A 26,606-nucleotide genomic window follows, 5' to 3' on the forward strand; every position below is an offset into this window, starting at 1 on the left:
TCAAAGAATTCAAGGTGTTATCTTCCATCAGGACCTAACACTACAAACTGGTGAAGAGCTGCACACTAATCTGGCATGGTGTGAAGTCCATTTTGTTCGCTGCATCCAGAAGGAACCCAAGGACAATAGAGTGGACACTGGAGCTTGTATCCTAGCCTTCGACAGCAACATTTTTCCTGAGATGGTAAAGATTATGGCTTATAGATGTGATGTCAGGCCTTAATTTCCTCCTCCAATGAGATGTTTTCAGTGCCAAAGGTTCGACACATGTCCTCCCGCTGTTACAATGAGACTATCTGTAGGGCATGTGGATGGGCACCCCACGAGAGAAGCCCTCAATATGTCAATTGTCTGGAACTGCACCCTCCTCGTTCACCACAATGCTCATTGTTCAATAGGGGGAAGAAATTCAAGAGTATAAAATGCTTGACCACCTGTCTTACCAAGGTGCAAGGAGAAAGTTTTAAAGACTTCATCTGGCCAATATGGTCTCCAATTTTGTAATTGTCATGTCACAGTCCACACCTCACATGATGATAGTGCTTCACATGACACCTCCAGGCCCTGTTCATATTCTGGGGCCTGCCTTGTAGTTGGGGTATGTAATTTCAGCTCCATCATCCCCTACACCCACAGCACTGGTGTTTTCCATACCATCAGTGTAGCTAGAGATGCCTAGTCATCCTCTGGCATCAGGGATGAAGACACCTGGCAAGGTGTCTCAAGACAAAGACCAGCAGTCATAGGCTGTGGGCTAATGAAAAGTACAGTCCTCTTTGCTCCTGGAATATAAAATGGGGAAATCTTCACAGAAATCAAAGTCTCAGAAGGATAAGCAGAAAAATAAAGTACTTTTTCAGGCTTCACATGTTCCGCGCCCTGCGGCAGTTGAGCCTGTGCATAAGGATGATGGATAATGCAATCAGGTGGACCATGATCTGACAGCGAAGTAATCACACCCATGTTTTCCATTCGCCACTTTATCAAACCTGACCCCAACACTCCTTCAGTGGAACTATAACAGCTACTATTGCCATTTGACTGAACTCCATCATTTAATGGCTATTTACTCTGTAATTGGCATAGTGTTTCAGGAAACACAGTTTACAGCAACACACCTCCCTGCTCTGAAAAACTACAAACCCTACTGTTCCAATCACATTAATGTTGAGAGAGTGTCCTATGGGGTCTGTACCCTCATGTGCTTTGATATTTTCAGCAAGCAGGTGCCCCTTATCACTACGCTAGAGGCCGTGGCCATAAATGTCTACCTGTTAGTTCGGATGACAATATGTAATGTTTATCTGCCCCCAGATGGACCTTTCTACTTTTAGACTTAGTGGACCAGCTACCTCCCAACACCACCTTTCAGAATTAGATGTCTGTCTACTCAGCACTGGAGCTGGAATCCCTGTCAGTGTGGTCCACAGAATGTTTTCCGCTATTGATCTTGCAGTTTGCAGCCCAAGTATATTACTCCTCATTCAGTGGTGTTTGCATGGCGATCTTTGTGACAGTGACCATTTTCCTATCGTTCTCTTCCTCTCCACTCACAGACATTTGGAACGTGCTCCAAGTTGGTCATTCCAGAAAACTGGTTGGCAGACTTTCTCCTCTACAGCCACTTTTGCAAGCCAGTCATGTGATGGATCTCAACAAAATGGTACAGGATACTATTGATACTATTACTCATGCTACATCAGTAATGATACCCTACTCTTCCGGTTCATCTCGACAAGCACCGGTGACACATTGTTCTCAAGATGTAGCCACAGCTATCAGGGAATGCCTCAGTCCATTTCAATGGCACAAGCACCATCCCTCTATGGATAATTTAATAGAATTCAAGAGACTCTGGGCAGAAGTGCAGTTTTTAATAAAGAAAAGGAAGCAGGAGTGTTGGGAGCAATGTGCGATCACACAACCCATCGTCACAAGTATGGACTAAACTCCACCACATTTGTGGCCATCCACCACCCCCACAGCACTTACTGATTGTTTTGCAGCACAATTCACTGAAGTGTCTGCTTGCAGTAATTACCAACCTCATTTACTGACCCGGAAACACCTTATTGAGCACTACCTGCTGCCTTACCATGTACATGGCTCTCTATCATATAATGCCACTCATATAATGCCACTTTTGGTAAATGGGAGCTTCACCGTGCTTTGGCGAAGTATCAAGATACGACCCCTGCACCTGACAAAATCCACAACTAAATGCTCAAACACCTTTGTGCTGACAAAATGAAACATATCCTCGGGCTTTTTAATCACATTTGGCGGGAGGGAGTATTTCCCTTTGAATGGCAGGAAGGTATTATTATTCCTGTCCTGAAACTGTGAAAGGACCGACATATTTTAACTAACTACCAGCCAATGTCTTTGATGAAGGGGCTGTGTAAGCTATTTGAACGAATGGTCAACCGTCATCTTTGTTGATTCCTTGAAGGGAGGGCATATATCATGATTCAAAAGTGGCTTTTGGGCTTTCCAGTCCACCACAGGATAACCTGGTTCATTTGAATCTGCAGTGTACAATGCATCACACATTGCCAACATCTGGTTGCTATGTTTCTTGACCTACAGAGGACATACGATACTACCTGGTGACATCACATTGTATCTACATACCTGAATGCCGTTTCTGGGGCAGTTTACCCATTTTTATCCAGAATTTCCTATCTCCCTAACTGTTTCAGGTCCGGTAGGTTCAACTATCATAATGTACAGGAAACTGGAGTCCCACAGGGATTGGTTCTGAGTGTAATGCTGTCAGCCATCACCATCGATGGTATCGAAAATGTAGTGAGCCCTACAGTCTCTTTGTCACTATATGTGGATGATCTTTGCCTGTATCATGCCTCTACATCACTGTGCACCATATTCAGGGGCTGTCTGGAGAGTCAATGATAGGGCCCTGAATCACAGCTATGAGTTTTCTCCTTCAAAATCATGAGTTATGCATTTTTGTCTACTCCGGACTGTGCACCCACACCCACAAATTTATCTTGATGACCAGTTACTTGAAGTCATTGAAACTTTCCAATTCATAGGTATTTTTATATGACAACAAGCCAGCTTAGCTGCTGCATATTCACTGGCTCAAGGCAACTTGCATTAAGAAGCTGAAGCTGAATGCACTCCATTTTCTTAGTCCCCTCTTGTGGGGTGCGGACAGCAGAGTTCTTCTGAGATTTTACAAAGCTCTGATTTTATCCCACTTGGACTATGGATGCATTGCCTATGGGTCAGCTGCACCATTTGTACTGAACTTGCTGGACCCTGTTCACCACACTGGTATGTGGATAGCAATGGGTGACCACTGCATGAGCCTTGTTGACACCCTCCCAGTGGAAGCCAGTGTCCCACCACTGCAGGTTAGACAACAGCAGTTTCTGGCAAGATACGCAGTCACAATCTGTCAGATGCTGACTCATCCATGTCACTCAACTCTGTTCCATGACCAACAGTTCAGACTGTTTGTGGGCTTCACCCAAAACTGGGGAGACCAGCTGGGTTCTGACTCGTCTACTGAAGGACCTCAAACATCCTCCGTTAGTCTGTGTTCCTAGAGCTCCCTCTTGACACATCCTGTGGTCTGTACCCTGTCCTGTGATATCGATGAACCTCCTTTGCAGCCCCTAGATATATCCTGATCTTACCCTTCTCCGACACCTGTTTCTTTCGATCCTCCAGGATTATTCTGATTTGGTATGCATGTACACAGACAGATCAAAAGTCAACAACAGGGTCAGTTACGCTTTTGCTCATGCAAGGGGACTTGAGAAGCACACTCTGCTGAGTGCCTTTGGTGTATACACTACAGAATTGGTTGCAGTAGATCAAATCCCAGGCCACAACAGACTTTCTGATCTGTAACGAGATGTGAGTAGCTTAAAAGACATAACCCTGTGGTATACCAAAAATCTTTTGGTTGCCAACATCCAGGACCTACTGGTAGACCTCTACAGCTCTGGAAAGATAATGACCTTCATCTGGACACTGAGCCACATAGGCATTCCAGGAAATGACTTGCCGACTGTCTAGCTAAAGAGGTGACTTCAGGAAACTAACTTGACATCGAGAATTGGAATGGCAGGCTACTATGACCCAAAAAAAGTTGAAAGCAATTAAAGGGTCCACTAAGGTGTGACATACATCTTTCCAGGCCTCTTGGTAAGGTGCCATTGTGTTGTGCTGACAATGCATTGGCCACATGATACTCACCCATGAGTTCCTTTTGCTTTTGGAGGATCCTCCTCAGTGTGGTTGTGGGGGTCTACTGACGATAGCACATGTTCTTGTTGAGTGCGCCCTGCTGGCTGATCTGTGGTATGCTCTCAGCTTGCCTGTCTCGCTACCTCAGATGATTTCCGATGATGAGACAGACACTACCAAAGTTTGCATTTCCTGAGGGAGAGTGGATTTTACATTAAACTATAATACTCCTCCACTTCCATTGTTAGGGGCAGTTGTGGAGGAGAGGGGAGGGGGAGCCTCGCCCTGTGACCACAGTTTACTTTCTTCCCCCTCACCTTGTTGTGCCTTTAGACCCTCTTGTACAAGATGCTGCCTGGGTTATCTCTGTTTTCTTTTACCTATCGTGTTACATCTACTGTCATGCCCATTTAAACTCTTTGACTTGCTTATATAGTTGGAGTGGCCAAGTCCCCATTTTTGTCGCTTTTTACCATGTTATGTGTTTCTCTCATGATAATGAGGGACTGATGACCCAGTAGTTAAGTCCCTTTAACCACATAATAATAATAATGATGATAATAATAATAATAATAATAATAATAATAATAAGGAAGGATTCATGATTGCAATACAGGATCAAACAATAAACACCAGATATTACAGCAAGCATATTATTAAAGATCCCAATACCACAACAGATAAATGCAGACTTTGCAAACAACAAATAGAAACAGTAGATCACATCACAGGCAGATGTACAATACTAGGAAATACGAAATACCCCAGAAGACATGACAATGTAGCAAAAATAATACATCAACAGCTTGCCTTACAACATAAACTTATAAAACAACATGTTCCCACATACAAGTATGCACCACAAAATGTACTGGAGAATGATGAATACAAATTATACTGGAACAGAACCATTATAACAGATAAAACAACACCACATAACAAACCTGACACCATACTCACCAATAAAAAGAAGAAATTAACACAACCAATCGAAATATCCATACCCAATACAACGAATATACAAAAGAAAACAGGAGAAAAAATTGAAAAATACATCCAACTGGCTGAGGAAGTCAAGGACATGTGGCATCAGGATAAAGTTGACATTATACCAATTATACTATCAACTATAGGAGTCATACCACACAATATCCACCAGTACATCAATGCAATACAGCTACATCCAAACTTATATATATATATATATATATATATATATATATATATATATATATATATATATATATATATATATATATATATATATATATACAACTACAGAAATCCATAATTATTGATACATGTTCAATTACCCGAAAGTTCCTAAATGCAATATAACATATACCGTACAGTTAAAGGGAAGTCATGCTTGATCAAGGTCCGCGTCACTTTCCATTTTTAACCAGACCTAAGGTCTGAGAAAGGGAAGAAGATAATAATAATGGAGTCTCCATAATGCTGTCAATAGGTATCAAAACAGAAACATTAAAACTGAATCTCAATTCTGAGTTGTTCTGTTAAAGTAGTAAGGCCTAACTATTCCTAGAGACTTAGATGGAATTTTGAGGCCCTACATTTAGCAGTGTTATTGGCTGAAATTCCATGAATGACACAAAATTATTAGATAATGTAAGACTTATTGACATGTTCCTAAAAACTAAGCCTATAGTTCATGTGGAGTGGGCTGCATTATAACTGTATGAATTGTGTCATGTCAGTATCCAACAACTAATTTTTAGGGTTTAAAAATTACTCTATGATACTTGTAAACATTGCTAACACAATGTAATGTTATGAAGGCATGTTTAAATACACAATAGCTTCATACCTACTTTTCTATTATAAGTATTCATTCATTTGACTGAACTGAAGTAAAATTATTTTCTTAGAGTGTACAGCTGTAGGAAAGGATGATTTCACAAAGAAAAGGAGTTACCTACGAGTCTTGGGTGTTAGTATACTGATATTGAATGTATAATTTATTGTACACATGGAAAGAATGTTCAGCTTCATGGATACTGAATTCATATATGATGTTTAATTTGGGATGTAATTGTAAAATTTTAATTAATAGACATGTGCTATTCTAGTAAGTGTGTTGGGGGGGGGGGGGGGGAGGTGCTGTGTGGGAGGGTGCGTGTGCACATGCAGTTGTGTATGTGATTTATTATGATCTGTCTTGAATTTTCCATTGGTGTGTAATTCTCATGTTTCATTTTTTTCAGATGGCACCAGTAGGACAAAAATACTTATTATTCCAGAGACATTTAAAATCATCAAAACACTGTTTTGGCATGCATTTGTACTTACGGTCAGCACATAAAGGAGCAAAACCTTTTCATGACATTCCAGGTCCAGTCAGATTACCATTGTGGGGAAACTTGCTTCATTATAAGCTGGGTACGTAATTAAACTGTGCTGTAATGACAAAAACGGAGTAGACTGTGTGTATCAATTGTGACAAGAATGGTTTTGTGAGATTTTGATACTGCTGTGACAATGAAAAATTGAAACAATGTAGTAAATTATGTGGGATTCATTGAGGTTGTGTAATAAATGTAGACATATAAATTTCAGCTTGAGTATTATTTGTAGACGTATGCGTTTCAACTTAATGTCAATTAGTATGCACATCTTTAATGCTATGGATGCCATGGCAGAAAGATAATTTTTATTATCAGTATCAGATGCAGAAATAAATAGTACATTCAGAAGAAACACTATCTTGAATTTTTGAGTTTATCAGATATTTGACAAACTTCAGACTTTACTGGTCCAGAATGTCATTGAGCTACACACATTAAAATCTCCTGTGGGACACCAGGAGATGAATAAATACCTTTTGTAATACACCACTTGCAGCTACTGAAAACAAAACCTGGATTACATATGAAGCATGATGATCATAGATGTCAAAGTGCTTTCATGTTATAGGAGATATTGTCATTATTGAGGAGAGTTTTAAGCAAATAAAAAAATTGTATTCACATCAAGCAGAGATTAATTTATTTATTTTATCCACCTTTCAGCATTAACATGCAATTGATGTCATCAGAAGAATTACAGCTATTTGTATATTATGTTTTACATGACAAAATAATACATGGTGAAAATATAGCAGTGTCATACCCTATTAGCTTATAACTGCCTCTACACTCATATCTGGACATAACAGTGAGCCTTAATTTATCAGCATTAACATGCAATCGATGTCATCAGAAGCATTACAGCTATTTGTACATTATGTTTCATATAACAAAATATTACATGGTAAAAAATATAGCAGATTGTACCCTTTTAGCTTATAGTTGCCTCTACACCCATATCCATATGTAACAGTAAGCCTTAATTTATCAATAAATTGGGTCATCTTTACATCTACTCTGAAATTCTTCTATACTATAGAAAGTATTTTCCTTCATCCACACTTTGGTTGTAGTTTTGAAAATATCTAATGAAACCAAGTGAGAGTGTATGGGTAAAGTGTTGAATAATTTCTTGCCTATGTATTCATAGCTAGATTGGGTTTTCTTAAGCCTGTTTGTGGGTGTGTCAATCATATTTGTTCGTTGAGTATTGTTTTGTTGAACAGAGTTCCTTATAGTGTAGTGGTTTAAGTTTTCTTTTATGTTTAATAGGCAACAATATATGTGAAGAGATGGGACTGTGAGAATTTTTAAGTCTTTAAAATAAGGTCTACATGAGGTCTTGTTGTTAGTGATTCCATAAAGACGTCTAATTGCTTTTTTCTGCGAAGTGAAAATTATTTTGGTTCCTGGGGAGTTACCCCATAAAATAATGCCATATTGTGGATGGTAGTGAAAGAAGGCGTAGTATGAATGAAGTAATAAATCTTGTGTAACACAGGTGTGGTTTGGCTAGTAGGTAGATAACTCGTGTTAACTTTCGACATACATAATCTGTATGTGTGTCCCAAGTTAATTTCAAGTCAACGTGTATTGCTTGTAGTTTAACAGATGATAACTGTTTGATAGACTGAAGATTATCTTCACAGTCTTTTCATGGTTCACAGTTAACTCATTAGCTTTAAAACTCTTATTACACAATTTGAGACATTCTTCACTTTCCTCCTTCAGTTTGTTTATATCCTTTCCAGAATTAGCTAATGTTGTGTCATCAGCATAGAGGATAGATTTACAGGGTAGGTTGCTCAGAAAGTCATTTACAAATAATATAAATAGTAGAGGGCCAAGCACTGAGCCCTGAGGAACAGCTCGTTTTATACTTACAGTCTGTGACTATCGGCGATTATGATTTACAATTTGTTTTCTATTGCTGAGGTATGATTCAATTAGTGAGAGTTCCAAGTGTTTGATTCCATAGCAACACAGTTTATCTAATAATAATTTGTGGTTAACTTAGTCAAAAATCTTACTCAAGTCAATTAAAATGGCTTAGCAGATAATTCTGACTCGAATGAGCTTAGTACAAAAGAGATAAGGTTTTTAACTGCTTTGACTGTTGATAAGTTTGACCTAAATCCATACTAAGAATCATTTAGTATATTGTTGTATGATAGGTGTAAGAATATTTGCTAAAGTATACAATATTCTATTATTTTTGAGAGAATAGGCACAAGTGAAATTGGTCTATAATTATTGATACAGGATTTGTCACCCTTTTCGTAAAATGGTGCTACCACTGTCTTTTTGAGACATTCTGGGAGTGTCCACCAGAGAGCATCCAGTTTATCTGTATGCAAAGAGGATATGATATGAGATCTACAATTTTTTTAATCACAAAGTTTTACAGGCCATAAACATCTTCAGATTTGGAGTATCATAATTTAGAGGTTGCTTTAATTATATCAATTACTTGTACTTCTATCCATTTACAAGCTGACACTATTGTAATGTTTTGTTGAAAATTTCCGCCAGATGTAGGGTGAGAAATAGGTGTATGTGTAGAATTGGAATTCTGGTTGCCCTGAGTTGAGAGACTAAGATTGACAGAGTTGACAAAAAAGTGATTGAAATCAACAGTGATGTTAGCAGCATTTGTGTTGTCTTTATAGTTTATATCCATACCTAGATCTGCTTTTATTACTTTCCATGCAGCCTTACATTTATTGTGTGATTTTTTAATGAAATCACCATTTGCCTTACACTTGGCTATTTTAATTTCAGATCTGTATTTTCTTTTCAGGTTTTTGTAAGTTTCTTTATCTACTGCTCCCTTTTCGACCTTATCATGACAAGTAATTACCAATAGTCTCAGTTTTTGTAATTGAGGTGAAAACCAGTTCTGTAAAGTTGAGTGGCTAGGCTTCCTGACTTTTTTTGTTTTGTTTTTTAACTAGTGGACAGCATGTATGGAAGAGTTCAGAAATGATTTTGAGGAATGTGCTGACTTCATCCACATTTCTGGAGGAATGTATAACAGGATTCCAATCTATAGACTTAAGTTCTTCTCTATACTTGCTGATATTTCTATCTGTAAATAGTCTCACAAACTGAGTTTGTTCCTGGTCTTCTTTTGGTTTTTTTGTAATTAGTTTCACCCATAAACCTCTATGATCCGACAGGTAATCGACATTAAATAAGCCTAGCACAAAGTCACATTTGTATACATTTGTTATTAGATTGTCAAGACAGGACTTTCATTAGCACAAAAGAGATTATAGGATCTTAAGATATTTACTACATTAACATTTATGGCTGTCATTTTCCTAATGTCTATGTTTAGATCCCCAAAAATTAATATTTTGTATTTAGTATACTTTTGTATACTGATCGCAAGTTTTTCTAAACATTCTATAAATTGTTCTACATTACTTTCAAGAGTGTGATATAAAGAAAACTTTTGTATACTGATTGCAAGTTTTTCTAAACATTCTATAAATTGTTCTACATTACTTTCAAGAGTGTGATATAAAGAAACAGTTATGAGCTGTATACTAGGTATAATCAAAGCAGCTGCTTCAAAAACACCTTTAAAGCATAAGTCACTAACGTCAAGAACAGAAAACTTTAAGTCTAGATCATTGCTAACATATATGGATGAACCCCCGTAAGATTCACTGGGTCTGCAGTAGTATGTAGCTAATTTGAAACCTGATGGTACATACAGTTTTATATATCTTCATCCTTTAACCAATGTTTATTTATACATAAAATCATTCTGTTGTTACTTTTTAATAGTATACCAAGCTCATCAGCTTTAATTTAATAACTCTCAAAATAAAATTAAAACAATACATAACACTGTTAGAAGGGAGTCTGTTTGGGAATGAAATGATCTTAATAATTACAGATAATGACCAAATAGTCCTTGTCACTAAACATATAACAAGGTTCATTAACAAACACTTTCTAAGCATAATTGACAAACTTGGTAGAGTCATCTCAAAAGAAGAGGTATTGCTGTATAGGCAATAATCAGTAACACAAGCATTCATTTAATTCAGAAATACTCCAACATCTTCAAGGGAAATCTGGAAAATACTTAACTCTTAAAAAAAGGAATTCTTATATGCTTAACAACAATTAAAGCAAAATTTTAAAAACGTGTTCATCTAATACAGGTACAGTTCTCAGCCATATATTTACTGTTCACTTACACAAGATATCTTTCCTGAAAGGCAAAAGTATGACATTGGTGGACCCCTCTTTAAAAAAAGCTAATGGGACAGATGTTAATAACTATCAATCTGTTTCACTATCAACTTACTTCTCAGATATACTTAAGAATAGTTGAGCATATCTTCAACTATAAGATTCTGAGTCATTCATAACATCAACAGTGTGCTCCCTGCCGCCGTTGGATAAGCAGCTGCAGCAGCAAGTCGTATACTCCTAGCTCACTCATTTGTTACATAGTTTAATTCTTAATTTCTTTGCGTGTTTTTGGTACTTGCATTGTTTAATTCATAAATTTCGGGCGCATTATAGTATTTGAGAGTTGTAGCATCGCGTTTTAGTACCTGAATAGTGTAAAATCGCGTAGTCTCCTTCCGCCGCCGAGCAGTGTGTCAGCAGTGCGCAAGTAGCAGCATTACTGCATTTACTAGGCAATCTTGTATTTTAATAACCGTTTAAATTTTGTGTCGATTTGTTTGCGCTCTCTATAGATTAGTTCAGACGCTCTTTGCACAACAGTGTTTACCATGGATAGGGACTGCAACTACTGTGTTCGGATGTTGGCTGAGTTGGCATCCCTTCGCGCCCAGCTTCTGGCAGTGTTGGCTTCGGTCACACAGCTTGAGGCTGTTGCCAATGGGCATCACTGTGGAGGTCCGGATGGGGGTTTGTCGGGGACGGCCAGCTCGTCCCACGCATCCTCCAATCGGACTAAGACTGTGGTTGCCCGGGATACTGCCCGCATTGAGGCTGATCCCTCACCTGTGGTAGAGTGGGAGATCGTCTCAAGGTGTGGCAGGGGGTGAAAGACATTCCGGAGGGCTGAACGGAAGGCCTCTCCAGTTTGTCTGACGAACCAGTTTCAGGCTCTGTCTCAGGCTGATACTGATCTTCGGCCTGACATGACTGCTTGTCCTGTTCCAGAGGTTGCCCCTCAGTCTGCAAGATCCGGGCGGTCGCAGAGGGTGGGCTTACTGGTAGTTGGGAGCTCCAACGTCAGGCGCGTAATGGGGCCCCTTAGGGATATGGCAGCAGGAGAGGGGAAGAAAACCAATGTGCACTCCGTGTGCATACCGGGGGGAGTCATTCCAGATGTGGAAAGGGTCCTTCCGGATGCCATGAAGGGTACAGGGTGTGCCCATATGCAGGTGGTCGCTCATGTTGGCACCAATGATGTGTGTCGCTATGGATCGGAGGAAATCCTCTCTGGCTTCTGGCGGCTATCTGATTTGGTGAAGACTGCCAGAGCTCACCATCTGCAGCATCGTCGACAGGACTGACTGTGGACCTTTGGTACAGAGCCGAGTGGAGGGTCTGAATCAGAGGCTGAGACGGTTCTGCGACCGTGTGGGCTGCAGATTCCTCGACTTGCATCCCTTCGCGCCCAGCTTCTGGCAGTGTTGGCTTCGGTCACACAGCTTGAGGCTGTTGCCAATGGGCATCACTGTGGAGGTCCGGATGGGGGTTTGTCGGGGACGGCCAGCTCGTCCCACGCATCCTCCAATCGGACTAAGACTGTGGTTGCCCGGGATACTGCCCGCATTGAGGCTGATCCCTCACCTGTGGTAGAGTGGGAGATCGTCTCAAGGTGTGGCAGGGGGTGAAAGACATTCCGGAGGGCTGAACGGAAGGCCTCTCCAGTTTGTCTGACGAACCAGTTTCAGGCTCTGTCTCAGGCTGATACTGATCTTCGGCCTGACATGACTGCTTGTCCTGTTCCAGAGGTTGCCCCTCAGTCTGCAAGATCCGGGCGGTCGCAGAGGGTGGGCTTACTGGTAGTTGGGAGCTCCAACGTCAGGCGCGTAATGGGGCCCCTTAGGGATATGGCAGCAGGAGAGGGGAAGAAAACCAATGTGCACTCCGTGTGCATACCGGGGGGAGTCATTCCAGATGTGGAAAGGGTCCTTCCGGATGCCATGAAGGGTACAGGGTGTGCCCATATGCAGGTGGTCGCTCATGTTGGCACCAATGATGTGTGTCGCTATGGATCGGAGGAAATCCTCTCTGGCTTCTGGCGGCTATCTGATTTGGTGAAGACTGCCAGAGCTCACCATCTGCAGCATCGTCGACAGGACTGACTGTGGACCTTTGGTACAGAGCCGAGTGGAGGGTCTGAATCAGAGGCTGAGACGGTTCTGCGACCGTGTGGGCTGCAGATTCCTCGACTTGCGCCATAGAGTGGTGGGGTTTCGGGTTCCGCTGGATAGGTCAGGAGTCCACTACACGCAACAAGCGGCTACACGGGTAGCAGGGGTTGTGTGGCGTGGGCTGGGTGGTTTTTTTAGGTTAGATGGCCGTGGGCAAGTACAGAAAGGGCAACAGCCTCAACGGGTGCGGGGCAAAGTCAGGACATGCGGGGACCAAGCAGCAATCGGTATTGTAATTGTAAACTGTCGAAGCTGCGTTGGTAAAGTACCGGAACTGCAAGCGCTGATAGAAAGCACCGAAGCTGAAATCGTTATAGGTACAGAAAGCTGGCTGAAGCCAGAGATAAATTCTGCCGAAATTTTTACAAAGGTACAGACGGTGTTTAGAAAGGATAGATTGCATGCAACCAGTGGTGGAGTGTTCGTCGCTGTTAGTAGTAGTTTATCCTGTAGTGAAGTAGAAGTGGATAGTTCCTGTGAATTACTATGGGTGGAGGTTACACTCAACAACCGAGCTAGGTTAATAATTGGCTCCTTTTACCGACCTCCCGACTCAGCAGCATTAGTGGCAGAACAACTGAGAGAAAATTTGGAATACATTTCACATAAATTTTCTCAGCATGTTATAGTCTTAGGTGGATATTTCAATTTACCAGATATATACTGGGACACTCAGATGTTTAGGACGGGTGGTAGGGACAGAGCATCAAGTGACATTATACTGAGTGCACTATCCGAAAATTACCTCGAGCAATTAAACAGAGAACCGACTCGTGGAGATAACATCTTGGACCTACTGATAACAAACAGACCCGAACTTTTCGACTCTGTATGTGCAGAACAGGGAATCAGTGATCATAAGGCCGTTGCAGCATCCCTGAATATGGAGGTTAATAGGAATATAAAAAAAGGGAGGAAGGTTTATCTGTTTAGCAAGAGTAATAGAAGGCAGATTTCAGACTACCTAACAGATCAAAATGAAAATTTCTGTTCCAACACTGACAATGTTGAGTGTTTATGGAAAAAGTTCAAGGCAATCATAAAATGCGTTTTAGACAGGTACGTGCCGAGTAAAACTGTGAGGGACGGGAAAAACCCACCGTGGTACAACAACAAAGTTAGGAAACTACTGCGAAAGCAAAGAGAGCTTCACTCCAAGTTTAAACGCAGCCATAACCTCTCAGACAAACAGAAGCTAAACGATGTCAAAGTTAGTGTAAGGAGGGCTATGCGTGAAGCGTTCAGTGAATTCGAAAGTAAAATTCTATGTACCGACTTGACAGAAAATCCTCGGAAGTTCTGGTCTTACGTTAAATCAGTAAGTGGCTCGAAACAACATATCCAGACACTCCGGGATGATGATGACATTGAAACAGAGGATGACACGCGTAAAGCTGAAATACTAAACACCTTTTTCCAAAGCTGTTTCACAGAGGAAGACCGCACTGCAGTTCCTTCTCTAAATCCTCGCACAAACGAAAAAATGGCTGACATCGAAATAAGTGTCCAAGGAATAGAAACGCAACTGGAATCACTCAACAGAGGAAAGTCCACTGGACCTGATGGGATACCAATTCGATTCTACACAGAATACGCGAAAGAACTTGCCCGCCTTTTAACAGCCGTGTACCGCAAGTCTCTAGAGGAACGGAAGGTTCCAAATGATTGGAAAAGAGCACAGGTAGTCCCAGTCTTCAAGAAGGGTCATCGAGCAGATGCGCAAAACTATAGACCTATATCTCTGACGTCGATCTGTTGTAGAATTTTAGAACATGTTTTTTGCTCGAGTATCATGTCATTTTTGGAAACCCAGAATCTACTATGTAGGAATCAACATGGATTCCGGAAACAGCAATCGTGTGAGACCCAACTCGCTTTATTTGTTCTTGAGACCCAGAAAATATTAGATACAGGCTCCCAGGTAGATGCTATTTTTCTTGACTTCCGGAAGGCGTTCGATACAGTTCCGCACTGTCGCCTGATAAACAAAGTAAGAGCCTACGGAATATCAGACCAGCTGTGTGGCTGGATTGAAGAGTTTTTAGCAAACAGAACACAGCATGTTGTAATCAATGAAGAGACGTCTACAGACGTTAAAGTAACCTCCGGCGTGCCACAGGGGAGTGTTATGGGACCATTGCTTTTCACAATATATATAAATGACCTAGTAGATAGTGTTGGAAGTTCCATGCGGCTTTTCGCAGATGATGCTGTAGTATACAGAGAAGTTGCAGCATTAGAAAATTGTAGCAAAATGTAGGAAGATCTGCAGCGGATAGGCACTTGGTGCAGGGAGTGGCAACTGACCCTTAACATAGACGAATGTAATGTATTGTGAATACATAGAAACAAGGATCCTTTATTGTATGATTATATGATAGCGGAGCAAACACTGGTAGCAGTTGCTTCTGTAAAATATCTGGGAGTATGCATGCGGAACGATTTGAAGTGGAATGATCATATAAAATTAATTGTTGGTAAGGCAGGTACCAGGTTGAGATTCATTGGGAGAGTCCTTAGAAAATGTAGTCCATCAACAAAGGAGGTGGCGTACAAAACACTCGTTCGACCTATACTTGAGTATTGCTCATCAGTGTGGGATTCGTACCAGATCGGGTTGACAGAGGAGATAGAGAAGATCCAAAGAAGAGCGGTGCGTTTCATCACAGGGTTATTTGGTAAGCGTGATAGCGTTACGGAGATGTTTAACAAACTCGTGTGGCAGACTCTGCAAGAGAGGCGCTCTGCATCGCGGTGCAGCTTGCTCGCCAGGTTTCGAGAGGGTGCGTTTCTGGATGAGGTATCGAATATATTGCTTCCCCCTACTTATACCTCCCGAAGAGGTCACAAATGTAAAATTAGAGAGATTAGAGCGCGCACGGAGGCTTTCAGACAGTCGTTCTTCCGACGAACCATACGCAACTGGAACAGGAAAGGGAGGTAATGACAGTGGCACGTAAAGTGCCCTCCGCCACACACCGTTGGGTGGCTTGCGGAGTATAAATGTAGATGTAGATGTAGATTCACTATTTGGTTTCCAGTGGGGTCTCTCCACAAAACTTGCTATCGACTATTTCACTGATCATATATTGAAACACTTGAATGACGAGATTTCCCATCCTGGGATTTCTGTGACTTGTCTAAGGCATTTGACTGTCTAAATAACAACATTATTTTTGAGAAATTTATATTTTATTGAGTAATTGGTTCACTTTACATTTAACTAATAGGAAGCAATATCTATGTTAGATAGTTCATGCAGCTCTCGTGATGAATTGTGGGGACAAATTACTACTGGTATTCCACAGGGTTCGATTCTGGAGCCACTCCTGTTCTTGCTATATGTATTGACTGACAAAGAAAATGAAGCACCCAGAACACTGGATTAGATGTCAATGTAACTTCATATACATACACACCATTGGCAAGTATGTAAATGTTTATAGAGGTGCAATTCTCTGTGACACGTAGAACAGCCACCAGATCGCATTAGTGTTGTTTGTGTTTAGTGTTATTACCCTGCTTCATAGGATATTTAAGGTGGATAACAGCAGCAGATGTTGAGTGATCACTGTCAACAGCCTGGAATGCCATGTACTTGCGTGAGACAGCATTATTAGCACCTGATGAAGTGTGAGAAGGGCCCCATTGTGGATCTATGTTTTGCAAGCAGGTTGAATTGTGCAACATCCAGATTTATAGGGCATTTGAGTATGACTATGGCCCAGTGTTGGACTGCATGGAAATGCAATGGTAGGCATACTTGTCGTCAAGGTTCTGGTCGATCATGACTGACCACCACAGGGGAAGGATCTCCATATTGTGCACCAAGCATATCATAACCTCTTCACAGCTGCATATACCTTCTGAGTACAAGTAATGGATTCCCTGTAACATCTGTGTCATACTAGCAGCAACCAGTCTATGTAATTACTTCCTATATGTTGGCTGCTGGTATGTCAGAACATAAACAGCTGTGTTTGGAGTGGCGCCATGACTAGCAAGTATGGACCACTAATGAATGGCATCTCACTGTGTTTGGCAATGAATTGCTGTTCTGCATTACTCTGATGACCGTTGACAGCAAGTATGGTGGTGACCTGGGGAGAGCTCTCATTCTTCCAGTGTTTTGGAGAACCGCACTGTGGAGATCCATTGGGTATTGAAGGAACTCTGTCAGCACAGTGGTACACCTCAGACATCCTATATTCTCATGTGCTACCTCTCATGCAACAGTATCTTGGTGCCTGCTTTTTGACAGGAAAACACTCATCCACACATTGCACTGTCTGCATGATGTTGAGGTACTCTTGTGATGTGCAAGATCCCCAGATATATCTCTGATAGAACGTGTGTAGGACCACTTCATCCAAGTGCCAATATTCAGGATACTGAGGACCAGTTGCAAGAGTTGTGGCCCAACTTGTCTCGGGAGAGTTCACAATGGTTTTATGACCCTCCTTCCAACTGAATCAGAGCATGCATCCAGGCCAGATGGGGTGCAATGTCATACTGATAAGTGGGTGACTGGATTTTGCAATCATTCAAATAGTATCACATACCCTCTCAAGCTGTGAAGTTTCACATTGTTTCCTCCTCACCTTCTGGACGCTTCACTGGTTTTGTCAGGCAGGATACAATAGATCTTACACTGACTAGGGAGAAATAATGCTACACTGTGTGACAAAAAGTATCTGGACACCTGGCTGAAAATGACTTACAGGTTCATGGCATCCTCCATCAGTAATGCTGGAATTCAATATGGTGTGGGCCCACTCTTAGCCTTGATGACAGCTTCCACTCCGACAGGCATACATTCAATCAGGTGCTGGAAGATTTCTTGGAGAATGACAGCCCATTAATCACAGAGCAATGCACTGAGGAGAGGTAGCGATGTCAGTTGGTGAGGCCTAGAATGAAGTCGGTGTTCCAAAACATCCCAAAGCTAATTCTATAGGTTTCAGGTCAGGACTCTATGCAGGACAGTATATTACAGGGATGTTATTGTTGTGTAACCACTCCACCACAGGCCATGCATTATGAACAGGTGCTCAATTGTGTTGAAAGATGCAATTTCCATCCCCGAATTGCTCTTCAACAGTGGGATGAAAGAAGGTACTTAAAACATCAATGTAGGCCTGTGCTGTGACACTGCCATGCAAAACAACTAGGGTTGCAAACCCTCTCCATGAAAAACATGACCACACCATAACACCACACGCTTCAAATTTTACTGTTGGCGCTACACACGCTGGCAGATGATGTTCATCAGGCATTTGCCATATCCAGACCCTGCCATTAGACTGTCACATTGTGTACCATGATTTGTCACTCCACACAACGTTTCTCCACTGTTCAATTGTCCAATGTTTACACTCCTTAGACCAAGTGAGGCATCATTTGTAATTTACCAACGTGATGGGTGGCTTATGAGCAGCCACTTGACCATGAAACCCAAGTTTTCTCACCTCCCACCTAACTGTCATCATACTTGCAGTGGATCATAATGAAATTTAGAATTCCTGTGTGATGGTCTGGATAGAGGTCTGCCTATTACACATTATGACCCTCTTCAACTGTTGGCGGTATCTGTCAGTCAACAGACAAGGTCGGCCCGTATGCTTTTGTGCTGTACATATCCCTTTATGTTTCCGCTTCACTATCACATTGGAAACAGTGGACCTAGGGATGTTTAGGAGTCTGGAAATTTTGCGTACAGACACATGACACAAGTGACACCCAATCACCTGACTACGTTCAAAGTCTGTGAGTTCCACAGAGTGCCCCGTTCTGCTCACTCACAATGTCTAATGACTACTGAGGTTCCTGATATGGAGTAACTGGCATTAATTGGCAGCACAATGAGCCTAATATGAGAAACACATGTTTTTGGGGGTGTCTGGATACTTTTGGTCACATAGTGTATTTGCTTCATAATGAAGCACTAACTGGCTAAAACAAAAAATGAAATATTCAAAATTTTTATTGATTGGTTTTTGGTAAATAGTCTGTCACTTAACTTAGAAAAAAATGCAGTTCATTCACAGAATAGCATCACAAACTGCTGTAATGCGTACTTATTTATGGACAAACAGTTTTGGTCAAGCAGCCATCTTCAAATCATTGATACCATTACCTCACATTAAACAAAGATTTCTTGGCGTTGGGGACATAATTGTTATTAGTTTCAGCATTTGACTTCTGCTTTAGACTATGTGGGTGTTATACCCACTGGCGTTGTTTATTAAACTTTAATGTATTTAATGAGCAGTACATTCAGTTCTCCACAAAACAAGATATATCATCATCATTAACAGTACAGCACAAGTGAAAGGAAATACATGAAACCAATCATTCAGAATTCTCGGATGTGCATATTGATAACAGCTTGAATTGAAAATCATGTGTAGCAGGTTTTTCTCAAGTGATTGAGTTCACCTACATTTTCTCCACATGTAATTGGTGATTTTGATGATGAAAGAATTAGAAAATTAGTCTACTTCACATATTTCAATTCATTGCTGTCATATGGAATAATTTTCTGAGGCAGTTACATACAACACAAAAAGTGTTCATTACACGGTACACTGCTGTAAGGATAATATCTGGTGTCCATCCTTGAACTTCATATAGCCATCTGTTTAAAAGATTAGATATACTAACATCAGTTCCACAATACATTACCTCTTTGATGAAATGTGTTGTCAAGAATGAGGCACAACTTACAAATAATAATGTAAATCATACATGTAACAGTAGGAACAAAAATAGCCATACTCGTGCACAGAAAGGAGCAAGAAATGCAGCCATAAAAATATATGATCATTGCCCTGATGAATCAAAGATTCTGGCAGATAATGAAAGATTTAAAAACAAACCGAAATCATTTCTACTTGACACCTCCTCTTAGTTTGTAGATGAATTTCTGAGTAGGTAGTATTTAAGTGATAATGCTGCAGTTATCAAATGTTATTGCAAATTGAAACTGAAATGTCTCATATGTAAACCTACTGACACTTTCCACGTGATAACAAGTTACCATGAATATAATCTTTAGAACATGCAACAATTTGAACTAAACTAACAAGACATAAAAACACAATTTTAAACAAGTTCAGCAATGATAACATTTGCTGGTTGCAGCACTTGACTTTAACTTTAGAATGTGTGGTTATTATATCCAGGTAAAGACATTGGTAACTAAATTTTAATGTTTTTAGAAACAGATGAAAATCAGATCGGGCGAAGTTCAGATTGTGTGGAGGATGATTGATGACAGTGTGAATGAACAACCCAATGTCACACATTAATAATGTCAATAGAATCATCACCATACACAGGTTTCCAGAATTTTCTATTAGAACGTCCTTTGTTTCCAATACTTTCAAAATAAAAGTTTTTTAATACATTGTGTGTAGCATAGGAAACAATCCAACAGCTTTTGTTTTCAGGTTGTTTGATGTTTTAATTAATAGTTTTCTCCCTCTGTAAGAACAAAAATAATTTTTGTTGTGCTGTTCACATGCTACTAGTTAACCTACCTACCACACTACCATAGTCTTTGAAATAATGACTTTTGTTGTATCTGAGCAGTTGTATAAGGGTGTGCTGAAAAGTAATGCCTCTGAATTTTTTATGTGAAAAATTTAAAGATTTTTAAATAAAACAAACTTTATTAACATTCTACAGTTTTATTCTTTATGTCTACATATTTATTTTTCAACACAGTCACCTTGGTGATGGACACATTTCTCTCAGTGAGAGACCAGTTTCTTGATACCATCACTGTAGAATGTTAGACTTTGTTCACAGTCACAACATCATCGCTGCTTGCGCCACTTCATCACTACCTAAGTGAAGTCATCAAAGGTGTTATTTAAGTTTTATAAACAGATTAAAACCAGATGTGGCCAAGTAGGGAGTGTATGAAGGATAATCCATGATAGTGTGCATGAACAACCCATTGTTACACCACCACATCACCATATCACCATACACAGCTTTCATTCTTCTATCAATTTCAATTGGAGGCATGTTTCCTGTGGTTAGAATCTGGATTACAGCATGGTGGTTCTTATGTGCTGACATACAGTAGTTACAATACACAGTGCAATGTCACTTTATAGTGCTCTCTTGTGGCAGAGGGTTGCAACATGCTGGTAGTCATCCAAGTAATACACATGACATGTAACACCTTAGCTGATATTGAGAACAGAATAAAACATTCAAGGCATTACTTTTCAGCCCACCCTCGTACATGGGCACATAACAAGAAGAAGACAAATTCTGGTTTAGTGTTTTGTGGGAAGTGAGTTATAAGATTATTTCAGCAAGGGTATAATGCCATCCTGGCATTGACCTTTAGTGACCCACAGAAAACGTAAAATGGGTTAGCAAGATAGAGATGTGAATTGTTGCCCTTCCAAACAATATCTTATAACTCAATTACCCTTTCAGAAGGGGGCAGTTGATTTTCTTCTCCATTCTTTCTCAGTCTGAGTTTGTACTCCATTTCTAATGTTCTCATAACTGGTGAGACATGAAACCCTAATCTTCCTTCCTTTTTCAGAACTTTGTGTGACACAGTATTTAGAGAAGATTTCAAACTAAGCAATTCTCTAACCTCTTTCTGTGTTTACATATCTGTAGTGATAGTGAAAAGCTTTATGGTTTATAATTTTCCACTCCCTGTTATCCTTTAACATAAACAATCTAGGTTGCAATTGTTATTCCAAAGTTGCTCAAATGTCATTATTAATATACTGTGCTGAACTTAACTGTAAGTTTGGCTGTTTTGCAGGTGCTTTTGATGGCAGAAAGTATCACAAAGTTTTAGAACATCTACATGAGCAGTATGGGCCAATTGTTAGAGAAACAATAGGATCCAGAACAGTTGTGCATGTTTTTGATCCAGATGACATAAAGGAGGTGTATGCGAATGAAGGGCACACCCCATTTGTGGCGCCTTTAATGGAGACAGCCCAGTTATATAGAAAGCAGAAAAATATTTCACTGGGCTTAGGTAATGTGTATGTAACTTCCATAATTATTATTTTTTATTGTATTTATATACTGGGTGTCTCAAGTGACTTTGTAAAGTACATTTGCAAAATAAACAGCGATCTGAAAGAACAATACAACAGGCTGGAGCAATTTTCATTCACCCAAACAAATGTTTAAATGACAGATGTTTAGGGATGGATAGTTTTTATTTGAATGGACTAGGCTCTGTGACTTTCAGTAAAATGTGCATGGATGTCTGCAAAATCATGAACAAGGGAGACTAATATATCCTGATGGAGGTGGCAAACAATATAGTAAACAGAGAAATGTCCACTTTTTTGTAGCATCTGAATGCAACACATAAGGGAAAGTTATGGAAAGGTAGAGTTTCGAAAGGAATGTCCTGAAGAAACAGAAAACAAGTCTCAAAGCGCTCAGTCAGAATATTCAGTATCTAAGTAACAAGTGCATACAGGTACAGTAAGAAGTAAGTGAGGAGAATGTGGATGTGATCACTCTTATAGAACATGGTGTGTCCATTAATTTATTACTATGACCATATTCGACAGCTATACTTTGTGCAATAATTTCAGTCCATCAGAACATAAAAGTGATGGTATTGCCATGTATTGTAAAGACCATCTACATTTCACAGAACTGGATTTTATTACGGAACTTAGTGTGGAAATGAAATTCAAAATTTGACTATTAAGCTAGTAGTAAACAAAGTACCCCTGATTGTTATGGGGCTGTACAGATCTTCTAGTAGCATAGTTGGTGATTTCTTACAAAAATATTTGTCAGACAGATTTGATGTGATAACGAGCTCTGTGACAATCTAGAACGGTGGGGTGTTCATTTCATGCGGTGCATTTTCAGGGGACCCAAAGACAATAGGGTCGCTACCAGTGCCTTCATCTTGTCCTTTGAGTGTAATTCATTGCCTGAAAAGGTCAAAGTGATGGTTTACTGCTGTGACATTAAACCATATGTCCCTCCCCCTGTGCAGTGCTTTAAGTGCTGGAAATTTGGGCACATGTCTTCCCGCTGCACCTCCAACACCACATGTTGAGACGGTGGACGTCCACTGCACCAGGATACTCCCTGTGCGCCTCTTCCAACTTGTATCAACTGCAGAGAGCAGCACTCCCCCTGCTCACCAAACTTCACAGTACTCCAAAAGGAGCAGAAAATCATGGAGTACAAGACCCTGGACCATTTGACTTACCAAGATGCTAAACGTAAATTTGAATGATTACACCCCATTCCATTGACGTCCACATACGCTGCTGCTACAATACCATTGCCATCTCAAATACCAGTCATACCACACTCTGTGCCACGAACAGTTGGCCCTCCGGGCCTCCAGAATACATCTGCCCCCTTGATGATAGGGGAAAAATCTCCTTCCATTGCTTCCATTGCTACTTTGGGAGGAAGGCCCCCCCAAACGCAGGGGGCATCAGACCCCTCCCCCTAGCTGGAGAAGCAACATCCTCCTCCGGCTCTTTTCATGCGCAAGAGGTCCGTTGGGACCCTTTCTCCCTAGGTCTCTACTAATGCCAAAGCGGACACTCACCAATGGCTAAAGGAGCCAAAAGCTGCTGGACGAAGAGCTTCACAGTCTTCCTCCATGCCTGAAGCTACTTCGGAGAAGTCCTCCCAGCAAGCCCCTAAAGAAAAGCGAGAGGGCAAGCAAACAAAGAAATCTGCTAATAAAAAGGACCCTCCAGTGGCCCCAACCCCACCACTGCCTACTAATTCTGCACCTGTGGATGAGGTGGAGCTCTCAGCATCCCCGGAGGATCTGGATCTCACTGATGCCTCATCCACAATAGAAATGGATACAAATACTCAATCGGTGGCAGCAGGTGCCCTGAGGCATAACCTGCCTCCTTGCATGCTTCATGTCTTCCCAGCCTCACGATACCGTCATCCTTCAGTGGAATTGCCGCGGTTTTTTCCATCACCTGGCTGATCTACGGCAACTGTTAAGCTTTACACCTGCTTTCTGTATTGCCCTCCAGGAAACCTGGTTCCCGGCAATGCGGACCCCTGCCTATAGGGGATATTACAAGAACAGTAGCGACTATAATAGAGTGTCAGGTGGAATTTGTGTCTATGTCCTAAACTCAGTATGCAGTGAACCTATGCCCCTTCTAACCCCTCTTGAAGCTGTGGCTGTCAGGATAAGGATTATGCAAGAAATAACTGTCTGCAACATATATCTTCCTCCAGATGGTGCAGTACTCCTGAACACAATGGCTACGCTGATTCATCAACTCCCTAAACCTTTCCTACTTTTGGGCGATTTTAACATCCATAACCCCTTGTGGGGTGAACTGTGCTTACTGGCCGAGGTAGAGATGTCGAAACTTTATTGACTCAACTCGACCTCTGCCTCTTAAATACTGGGCCACGACACATTTCAGTGTGGCTGATGGCACTTACTCGGCCAGTGATTTATCCCTCTGCAGCCCGGGACTTCTCCCATCTGTCCACTGGAGAGTCTACGATGACTTATGTGGTAGTGACAACTTTCCCATCTTCCTGTCACTCCCCCAGCTCCATTCCCCCAGATGTCTACCAAGATGGGCTTTAAACAAGGCAGACTGGGAAGATTTCAGCTCTGTTGTCACCACTGAATCTCTCCCACATGGTACCATCGATGTGGTAGTTGAGCATGTCACTAGAGTGATCGTTTCTGTGGCAGAAAACATGATCCTTTGTTCTTTAGGGTGCCCCCAGCAAAAGTCAGTACCTCGATTGTCGCAGAAATTGCTGACGCCATTAAAGAGCGTCAACGAGCTCTACAGCATCATAAGCGGCACCTTTCCCTAGAGCACCTAATAGCCTTTAAAGGCTCTGTGCCCATATTTGCCAGCTTATAAAAAGATGGATATAGGAGAGTTGGGAGAGGTATGTTTCGACCATTGGGTGCCATATGTCACCTTCCCAAGTCTGGACGAAGATCAGACGTGTTTGTGGGTACCAGACCCCGACAGGTGTTACTGGCATTAACATCAATGTTGTGTTCTCTACTGATGCAAACACAATTGCTGAGCACTTTGCTGAGCACTATGCTCAAGCCTCCACGTCAGAGAATTATCCCCCAGCATTTCACACCCTCAAACGGCAGAAAGCCCTCTCGTTCACTGAACGTCACAGTGAACCCTATAATGCTCCATTTACAGAGTGGGAGCTCCTCAGCATCATTGCACATTGCCCCAACACAGCACCTGGACCAGATTGGATCCACAGTCAGATGATCAAACATCTCTCGTCCAACAACAATCAACATCTCCTCATCATCTTCAACCAGATCTGGTGTGATGGCGTCTTTCTATCGCAATGGCGGGGGAGTGCCATCATTCCAGGGCTCAGACCTGGTAAAAACCCGCTTGATTTGGATAGCTATCAGTTCATCAGCCTCACCAGCGTTGTCTGTAAGCTGTTAGAATGTATGGTAAGTCAGCAGTTGTGTTGGGTCCTGGAGTCAAATGGCCTACTGGCTCCATGCCAGGGAGGTTTTTATGCCAGGGTCGCCTTACCATTGATAATCAAGTTTCCCTTGAGTCGGCCATCCAAACAGCCTTTTCCAGATGCCAACACCTGGTTGCCGCCTTTTTTTGAGCTACAAAAAGCTTACGACTTGACCTGGAGACATCATATCCTTAAAGGGACACCCTAGCTGCAAACAGGCGTTGATGTACTTCATTGGGGACATGTTGAAAATGTGTGCCCCGACCGGGACTCGAACCTGGGATCTCCTGCTTACATGGCAGACGCTCTATCCATCTGAGCCACCGAGGGCACAGAGGACAGTGCGTCTGCAGGGACTTATCCCTTGCACGCTCCCCGTGAGATCCACATTCCCAACATGTCCACACCACTTCCCCGCCATTGACCTTCTTGTGCGAACGCACACGCTATGCCCGAACTCGTATGGGACTTGGTAGATTAATCTGCCACGAGTAATGAGTATGATGGGCAAACATCTATTAGGTGCACTACGAATGTAGTGGTGTGGACATGTTGGAAATGTGGATCTCACGGGGAGCGTGCAAGGGATAAGTCCCTGCAGACGCACTATCCTCTGTGCCCTCGGTGGCTCAGATGGATAGAGCATCTGCCATGTAAGCAGGAGATCCCGGGTTCGAGTCCCGGTCGGGGCACACATTTTCAACACGTCCCCAATGAAGTACATCAACGCCTGTTTGCAGCTAGGGTGTCCATTTAATTATCATTTCATTTCTAGCAAAGCTGCATGGTCATCCACGATAACTGTTCTTTTGGGAACAGACACTACCGTCATATACTCTCCTGGAAATGGAAAAAAGAACACATTGACACCGGTGTGTCAGACCCACCATACTTGCTCCGGACACTGCGAGAGGGTTGTACAAGCAATGATCACACGCACGGCACAGCGGACACACCAGGAACCGCGGTGTTGGCCGTCAAATGGCGCTAGCTGCGCAGCATTTGTGCACCGCCGCCGTCAGTATCAGACAGTTTGCCGTGGCATACGGAGCTCCATCGCAGTCTTTAACACTGGTAGCATGCCGCGACAGCGTGGACGTGAACCGTATGTGCAGTTGACGGACTTTGAGCGAGGGCGTATAGTGGGCATGCG

At 41.7% G+C, this 26,606-nt stretch overlaps 1 protein-coding gene and 1 non-coding gene across 3 annotated transcripts in view; both read left to right on the top strand.

Annotated features, from left to right (window-relative positions):
- The window catches only part of LOC126248532 (probable cytochrome P450 CYP44), a 256,791-nt gene that overhangs the window by 24,493 nt on the left and 205,692 nt on the right, over positions 1-26,606 (top strand). For both annotated transcript variants that reach the window (XM_049949589.1, XM_049949590.1), the window contains exons 2-3: positions 6,447-6,621; positions 21,768-21,996. In XM_049949589.1, coding sequence (XP_049805546.1) covers positions 6,447-6,621; positions 21,768-21,996 — 404 coding nt within the window. The remainder of the gene's footprint in view (positions 1-6,446; positions 6,622-21,767; positions 21,997-26,606) is intronic.
- Trnat-ugu (transfer RNA threonine (anticodon UGU)) lies at positions 26,071-26,145 on the top strand. Its single transcript has one exon. It is a non-coding gene; the product is annotated as a tRNA-Thr (tRNA).

The sequence above is a fragment of the Schistocerca nitens genome, chromosome 3, assembly GCF_023898315.1.
Source record: "Schistocerca nitens isolate TAMUIC-IGC-003100 chromosome 3, iqSchNite1.1, whole genome shotgun sequence".
Taxonomy (NCBI): domain Eukaryota; kingdom Metazoa; phylum Arthropoda; class Insecta; order Orthoptera; family Acrididae; genus Schistocerca; species Schistocerca nitens.